Source organism: Carassius auratus, chromosome 8 (assembly GCF_003368295.1).
Source record: "Carassius auratus strain Wakin chromosome 8, ASM336829v1, whole genome shotgun sequence".
Lineage (NCBI taxonomy): Eukaryota > Metazoa > Chordata > Actinopteri > Cypriniformes > Cyprinidae > Carassius > Carassius auratus.
Genome location: NC_039250.1, coordinates 18,820,532 through 18,828,830, shown reverse-complemented (window position 1 = coordinate 18,828,830; position 8,299 = coordinate 18,820,532). Strand labels below are relative to the sequence as shown.

At 39.5% G+C, this 8,299-nt stretch overlaps 1 protein-coding gene across 2 annotated transcripts in view; it reads left to right on the top strand.

Annotated features, from left to right (window-relative positions):
- Window positions 1–2,783: 2,783 nt before the first annotated feature.
- LOC113107494 (breakpoint cluster region protein-like) overlaps window positions 2,784–8,299 on the top strand; it is a 38,597-nt gene continuing 33,081 nt past the window's right edge. Inside the window, exons 1-2 of one of the 2 annotated variants that reach the window (XM_026270050.1) lie at window positions 2,784–3,101; window positions 3,263–4,657. In XM_026270050.1, the coding sequence (XP_026125835.1) occupies window positions 3,292–4,657 (1,366 nt within the window). In that variant the 5' untranslated portion in view covers window positions 2,784–3,101; window positions 3,263–3,291. Of the gene's footprint in view, window positions 3,126–3,262; window positions 4,658–8,299 lie in introns of both variants that reach the window. The other variant, XM_026270049.1, reaches the window with a different exon arrangement.

Here is an 8,299-nt window from a genome sequence, read left to right as displayed (position 1 = left end):
TTTTTTTTCTCTAATCGTCAAGGCCACGACTACTTTATCAGTACAGTAAAAAGTGCTATATTGTAAAATATTTCAATTTAAAATAAATGTGTACACACACACATATATGTATTAAAGTGTAATGTGTTCTTGGAAGTCGTGGCCTAATTGTTAGAGAGTCTGACTTGCAATCAAAAGGTTGTGAGTTCGAGTCTCGGGCCGGTGGGGGGAGTGCATGAACAGCTCTCTCTCCACCTTCAATACCACGACTTAGGTGCCCTTGAGCAAGGCATCGAACCCCGAACTGCTCCGCAGCATAAATGGCTGCCCACTGCTCCGGGTGTGTGCTCACTGCTCTGTGTGTGTGTGCACTTCGGATGGGTTAAATGCAGAGCATGAATTCTGAGTATGGGGAACATTATGGTGATATGTACCTTTACGGTACCTATATGCACTAATTAAGGATAAATAAGATGTGTACCTTTTGAAATGGTACTGCCCCAGTGCAGAGATGTATAGTAACGAAGTAGAACTACTTCGCTACTGTACTTAAGTACTAAAAGGCGGTATCTGTACTTTTCTAGAGTATTATTTTTTTCTCCTACTTCCACTTTTACTTCGGTACATATTTTCGCTGAGTTTAATACTTTTACTCCGATATTTTTTTATGTGCGGCATCGTTACTCGTTACAATTATAATAATGTTACGAATAATTCCATTACAAACCACTGCCAGAACTGTATATGGCAGGTTTGATGAAGCTGGCACTGAGCGAATCAAGCGACACTGCGCGTGCTGAATGAACTGCTGTGAAGAGAGAGATGAACACCGAGCCGAGCCAGATAATGACTCGTTCACGAGTCAAGAACCGGTTGCATCGGTTTTCGGATGACCAGTAACGTTAGTTCTTTCTGACAGTTCGATTCAATAAACCAGTTGAAGAAAACAGTTCACCGATTCTTTTGCGCTCGATGCAATGGCGTCATTGGCGTTGACTGCACATGGGCTCATAACATTATAATCAGTTCAGAATCAATCACCAAAATAAAACAGTTCGGTTCCAGACGCTCTGTGTGTCGGTTTGCTTCACGCTAAATCACACATGCGCAGTATCATCAGCTCCTCGGTTCACGAATCGGACGCGTCTGACACAAACGGTTCTTGACTCGTGAACGAGTCATTATCTGGCTCGGCTCGGTGTTCATCTTCAGTTCTCTCCTCACATCAGTTCAGTCAGTGTACTGTTTGAGTCAATGAATTACTCCGGGATATTGGTTTGTTTTAACTCCGAGGGAGTGTCAGACACATTAAACAAGTTAAAGTCTTAATTCATCTGTGGATTAATGCGTATTGGAGACGCAAACTGTTTAAAACGATTCAGTTCGATTTGGTGGACTGTTTCAAAAAGATCCGGTTACATCGAATGATTCGTTCGCGAACCAGATATCACAAACTGCTTTGTTTTTAACTATCTTAAAACAGACACGGAAGAGAAGACAATGCTGAATAAAGTCATAGTTTTTGCTATTTTTGGACCAAAATGTATTTTCGATGCTTCAAAAAATTCTAAATGACCCTCTGAGGTCTTATGGGTTTGAAACAACATGAGGGTAAGTTATTAATGACATCATTTTGCAAATTGGGCTAACTAACCCTAGTAACCGTTTTTTGTTTACAAGAAGTTACAGTCAAAGGAATTGTGATTGTCCTTTAGGTTAATCATTTGAAATAGTAAAAACAATATGTTCAAACTTTTGACTACTTTCTTTAATAGCTACATAACACAATACTTCTACTTTTACTTTCAGTACTTGAGTAGTAAATTTTAAAATAGACTACTTGCAATACTTAAGTACAAAAAATGTTGAATACTTTAGTACTTCTACTTAAGTGTGGTGCTTAAAGAGCACTTCTACTTCTACTCAAGTCACTTTTTTGATAGAGCACTTGTACTTTTACTCAAGTATGGTTCTCTAGTACTTTATACATCTCTGCCCCAGTGACAACAGCTCTACTTTCTTAACTGAGAGTGCGTGATCCTTCAGAAATCTTTCTAATATGCTGATTTTTGCTTAACATATCATCATCAATGTTGAAAACAGTTGTGTTGCTTAATTTTTTTTGCGTGATACATTTATCAGTGTTCTTTGATTCTTTAAAATAACTGCATATAACCTATGTGAAATATTTTTTTACTGACATTTGCTGAATAAATGTATTAGTTAATGTCCTGCAAAAATCTGTGTAGCTCTATCTCTCACTCACCTGTTTTTTTTTTTTTTTTTTTTTGAAAGGTCAGGTGGAAATAGGACAACTGTTCAAAAGTTTGATGCTGCCAACTTTGTCAACTGCTGTTCCACACAGAAACACTAGATGGAGACAAGTTCACACGACAGACGCTACAAGATGCCACAGAAGTTTACATTCATACTGTCAGGTGAATTTACAATAGAATAAGTTAACACATTTTAAAGAAGCGACATTTTTCAGAAATATTGATAGAGTCTTAAAATGTAAGGTAACTAATATCTGGTGTGAAATTAAAATGATAAAACAATCATATGTTTGTAATAAATTCGATAGGCTACGATGATAACGAATTCGCTTTGGCGGTTGCATTGACGACTAACGTTAGATAGACGAGTTGAAAATTAGCTAATCGCGTCGCAAACAATTTTTTATCAGTTTGTTCCTGAATAACCGAGTCTGTGTCTTTAAACTGAGATTTTTTGTGCAGTCGGTGTTTATCATGTACTCGTCTAGTCCCACCTCTTCCTGCAGCAGCGCTGAGTGCCAGAGAGAGAGACTGAGAGTAGAGACAGTCAGATCATATGGAGAGACGGACAGCGATGCCAGTAACGTTACAGCCTATACCTGACAAATACGGACGTCTGAGAGAACAACAGGACTAACTTCTTCGGATACATCATTCAAATTAGCTAAAAATCTGACTTCATCAACTAACATTAAGGAGAAGTGAATTTTGCAGGCGAAACTGTGTTTACAAGAGATTCTCAGTCATCATTTGCCATTTAAATGGCATGAAACGCGGATGTCAATAGATGTTTGAAGTGCACCTGGATGCTTCAGCTCTGCTCGTTTTGCCTTTATGGACAACATTGTGAGTCTGTACAAGATCAGCTGAGTGAGTGTTTATCAGATGTTGAGATGATGTTCTGCATGTTCACAGGACAAGTTGTCAGATATGAAGTTATAAATCAGCATGGCTTTGGATCTATTTTCTTACAAACAAGTGAATCTTAACATGTAATTTGTTTGCAGTTAAAAAAGTAAACCGGCAGTAAGCAATCATGGTAGAACCTGTTGGCTTTGTGGAAGCGTGGAAAGCTCAGTTCCCTGACTCAGATCCTCCTGAGATGTCTTTGAACTCTGTTGGAGACATAGAGCAGGAGCTGGAGAAATGCCGAAACTCTATTAGGCGTCTGGAGATGGAAGTGAACAAGGAGCGCTTTCGAATGATCTACCTACAAACGCTTCTGGCCAAGGAGCGGAGAAGCCATGACTCTCAGCGATGGGGTTTCAGTAGGGTCTCACAAGGTGAGCGTAAGCCAGCGTCCATGGACGTCCATTATCAGAAATCTGATGGAAGCAGGTGTCTCCCAGTCAAACTGAAGCACACAGCCACAGCAGAGGACAGCCATGAGTCTCAGCCTTGTGTTGAGGTGGTGGGATGTGATGTCTCAGACTTGGACCGGCAGAAAAATAGAGATGGAGAAGTTGACGGGATGTCTCCATACAAAAGAAGGAGTGTTGAAGCTCCACTCAGGCCCATTGGACGTGGACCTGAGCACCAGGAGGCGGATGGGCTTCCAGAGTCTCCACCAAAGGAGAAGGTCACCACAGGGTTGGGAGTGGCTGCGCTTCGGTCAAACTTTGAACGTATCAGAAGAGCCAATTCTCAAACATCTGGCGAGGGGAAAAGTGAGAGGCCTTACTACGTTAACTTGGAGTACCATCACGAGAAAGGGCTTGTTCGGATGAATGATAGAGACGTCTCAGAGAAGATAAGCAATCTGGGCAGTCAAGCTATGCAGATGGAGCGCAAAAGATCTTTGCATTCTGTCCCAGGTAATCTATCCACTGCTTTTGGGGACATCCGTAAACCAGAGCGGTCTCATGAAAGAGCCATGGACAGTGGTTACAGCTGTGAGTACGAGGAGCCTGATCTAAACCCTGGGTTCCTCAAGGACAGTTCAGTAAGACTTAATGGAAGAAGAGCAACTCAGCAGAACTGGCACCAGTCAGACTGTCAGCCCTATACGACTGTTTATGTGGGGGGCATTTTGGGAGAAGGAGAGGAGCTGCACTTGACCTGGCCCAGGCGGTCTTATTCGCCTGGTAGTTTTGAGGATGGATACACACCAGATTGCAGCTCCAATGAAAACCTGACATCCAGTGAAGAAGACTTCTCCTCAGGGCAGTCCAGCCATGTGTCCCCGAGCCCCACGGCCTACCGAATGTACCGAGAGAAGAGCCGCTCTCCATCCCAGCACTCCCAGCAGTCTTTTGAAAGTGGCAGCCCCCCTACCCCACAGTCCCAAAAGCGTCTCAAGCAGCAGCTAGCACTCTCCGATCCCAATGTTGTTGGTGTCCGCAAGATCTGGCCTGCTGATGGAGGCTCCAACAACTTCAGCAGCAGTTTCCTTGGAGATCTGGGTAAGACAACAGTCTTGCGGTGTTCACTTTTGTAACTTTACTTTTGTCTGTTCGGTGGGACGATGGTAGGATTTCACTGTCCCACAGTAGGATTATGAAAATAAGAAAAGGCACAGAGTCAAAGTTATAATGACATTTTTGGTCAATCATTTGTCTTTTATAGGTCTTGTGCAACCTATTTAGTATTTTCAAACTTTCTGACACCAAGTAGTTACAATTATGATGATCTCGTGATTATTTATACAAGACATATGGCATATGTATACATTTTATGCATAAAGACCCATTTATATTGTGTGGGAAAACTGTTATTAAAGAATAGTTTTGAATAGGAATAAGCTTTTATGTTGTCACTGCACTAAATCCTAAACAAATTAAGATATTATTTAGAAAATGTGTGCTTTGTATTAACAGTGAGGCCTATTTAAAATGTTAAAGGGGTCCTATTATGCTTTTTCACTTTGAGAATTTTAGTCTGTGTGTAGTGTGTGTGTTTGGGCATAAAACAAGTTACAAATCTTAAAGTCCACTCCAAAGGAAGAAATCCCTTTTCAAGAACTACAATGAAAGTCTTGTTTGGACTACAGCGTTGTTTTCCGGGTTTTGTCATGTCACAAAGCGGCCCATTAGAATATCATTAAAATTATTCCAGTTTCCGAAAATTAGAATAGTTGGAGGGTGGAGGGCGCGAGGTCATTGTTTGAAGAAAGCCGCTAGAAGGCTAGCCTGCAACCATTAGCAAAAAAAGCATAACAGTTAAAGTTAACGCTTCCGTTTTTTTTAATGGATGTCATTGGAGGAGAGGCTTCACTAACAGCTTGTTAGAGGAAACAGTTATCATTTAATGAATCAACAGCCTCTCTACTAATCTTAAAGGTTACAGTGGCAACTAATGGCCAGGCATACGTAATGCAGCGTTTTTGGTCATGTTCGGGGATATGTGTAAATGCAAATCGTTGTGTATACGTGTTGGATATTGGAGCAAACAGAATAAAAAGCATTACCTTACCACTAGTGGTCGACCAATATTATTTTTTTTGACTGCCGATATTTTGTAAAGCAAGGTGGCCGAAATACAATTTTGAATTAATAATTAAGAAATTTGAAATCATTTGACAATGGATTAAAAAATGAATGTGTAAAATAAACATCCTTTAGATACCAATTTTTTTTTTTTTACTAATAAATAAATCTTTAATACAAATATAATTAAAAAGGAAGTAAACACTGTAACCAACACTAGTTACCACTCTAATTCGATTTGCAATATCCGTGCATGCATAAGTTCTGCACAGACCTCTTATTCAATATTCTCGGGATCCTAACCCGGCTCGAATTGTTATGGCAATATTGATGCCATCCTTAACTATACTGGAGCAAACAGAATTTGCAGCTTTGGCAAGGGGCGGGGCAATACTGAAACACCTTCTAAGCAGTTCATCCGTCACAACGCACTGGGACAGCTAACCCATCACATCACATTTCTTTTTTTGGAAGGCAGGCGGAACTAATTGAGCCGTTTGTGCCAGACTGGAGAGAAGGGTGTGGCAATATTGTAAATTATTTGAAAAATAATGTGTTTTTCGAATCACCAAGCATGAGAGCATTTTCAAGTACACGCCCAAAACAAAATTAAGACTTTGTAAAGAGCATAGTAGGACCCCTTTAATAAATAAAAAATAATCAGATAATTAATATGTGATTTAATCTTTTAAACCAGCCCTTTTTTAATACAGAATGAAACTGTAATGGCATCAAAATTGGTAAATTTATTATAAAAGGATTACATTTACAATTTTAATAAGTATCATCGGTTAAAAAGTTAACTTTTTGACCTTAAAATGTTTTATAAAAATCTTTTTTTTTTCATTAAAAATCTTTCATTATCCTCAGGTAACCCCTATACTCAAAACTGAAAAAATTCACAATCCATTTTTTTTCTCTTTTTTTTTCCAACTACGTTTCTAGCTCTCTACTATCTTCTTTATTTGAGCTCTCCTTGTGGTTTCTCCTCCTTATCTCACTGTCATGATACGACTGGTCTGATCTGCAGTGTTTAAAGCCAAGAATGGCCTGAGGCAGTGTAGTCGCTCACTATCTGTCCACTCAGAGCATTTATGCATCAGTTCACATTAGTGTTGTTGTCCTGCCTAGGGATAATTAAGCTAAAGGGGTCATACAGCATAGTGAATTCAGCAGAGCTTTTTTTGTTGGGGGAGGGGTAAAAAGCTAATTACAATAAACTAATTAAGAGGGGAACTGAAGATGTCACTTGGACTAAAACGATCAGACATCTGTGGTTACATTGGTTTGAATGGAAACACAAAGAATGGTTCTTCGTTGTGAAAGGGAGCTAATAATGCATTTCAATGTATGGTCACAATGCAAATGGTATGTATAGGCTATTGTAGCCTTTCAGTCTGTTTTTTTCTCTTGTGGGTCATCACAATGCAAAGAAGAAATGCAGTTTGTAGTTAAGTGTCAGTATGAAGCTCTCTTGCTCTCAGAAGTAGTTTTGGATTTTAACAGTTTAATTTTAACACTCATCCACAATCTTCCAACACTGAATCTTGAATCTTGAACATGTTCTATTCAGATTGACTTATTTTGGACCAATTGAACTGTACTACTAGTCTATGTAGTGTCCATTTTTCATGGAGAACATTTGAAGCATGTTTTCAAGTTGAAAATTAGTTTATAATGAATTAAAATCATATAGATATGTCATATCAAGCCATTTTAACTGAGCCTTAGAGTCTCAAAACAGAACATTAGTGTTACATGATTTCACAAGAGTTCAGAAATGATACAATCTAGATAAAGCTGAAGACATCATAATTTCATTGCTCTTGTTGGTTCACATCTTGTTTTCCTACGTTTCTTTGCTTTATAGCCTACAAGTGGAGAGTGTCTTAACGTCTTATGAAATAGTCAAGAAGATAACTCCAAGTTAAGATAAGTCCAATATGCTAAAGTCGAGGAACTGAGAGAAGACTTCAGAGCCAAGAGCAGATTTCTCTCCTTTCGAGCAGAAAAGAGTTCATCAGCTCAGTCCAAGCTCTAGTTACTTCAGCAGGCAGAGAGAGCGCAGAGCTGCAAACTCAGCACACCACAAACAAATTGCAAATGATCAGTGTAAAGTTACGTTTCAGTGGCAGGGTCGTGATTTACACCAGTGGGAAGTGCAGCCGTTCTTCAGGCTGTCTGCAAGCCTTCCCAAAATTATTTTCTGCAGTCTTAATCTAATATCCTCAAGCTGTTAAAAAACTGCACATTGGAGTCTTGCCCTTAGATCCATTACCCTGAAAGAAAGTGATCAGAGAGCGTGATGCGCAGATTTTAGTCCTTGAAATTGTCAGTCATGCTCACCTAGTGCCCCTCCCTCGTGTAAACATCAGTGGGCACTGCAGCCACGTGCGCTTGTCAAACAAGCACATGCTGTGCCACAGTCTGTGGACACTGTCCTGATATTTCTGAAAATCCTCAAGGCAGCATTTTAATACGAATATGCTATAAAATTAATTATACTTCTATAAACATCATACATTGTCTATAGTCACGAAAGTGAAGGATGCATGCCTGAGGTTATTTCGTAACAAGGAAGAGACATCTTGATGGAAATCTCTTGAGGAAACACCCACA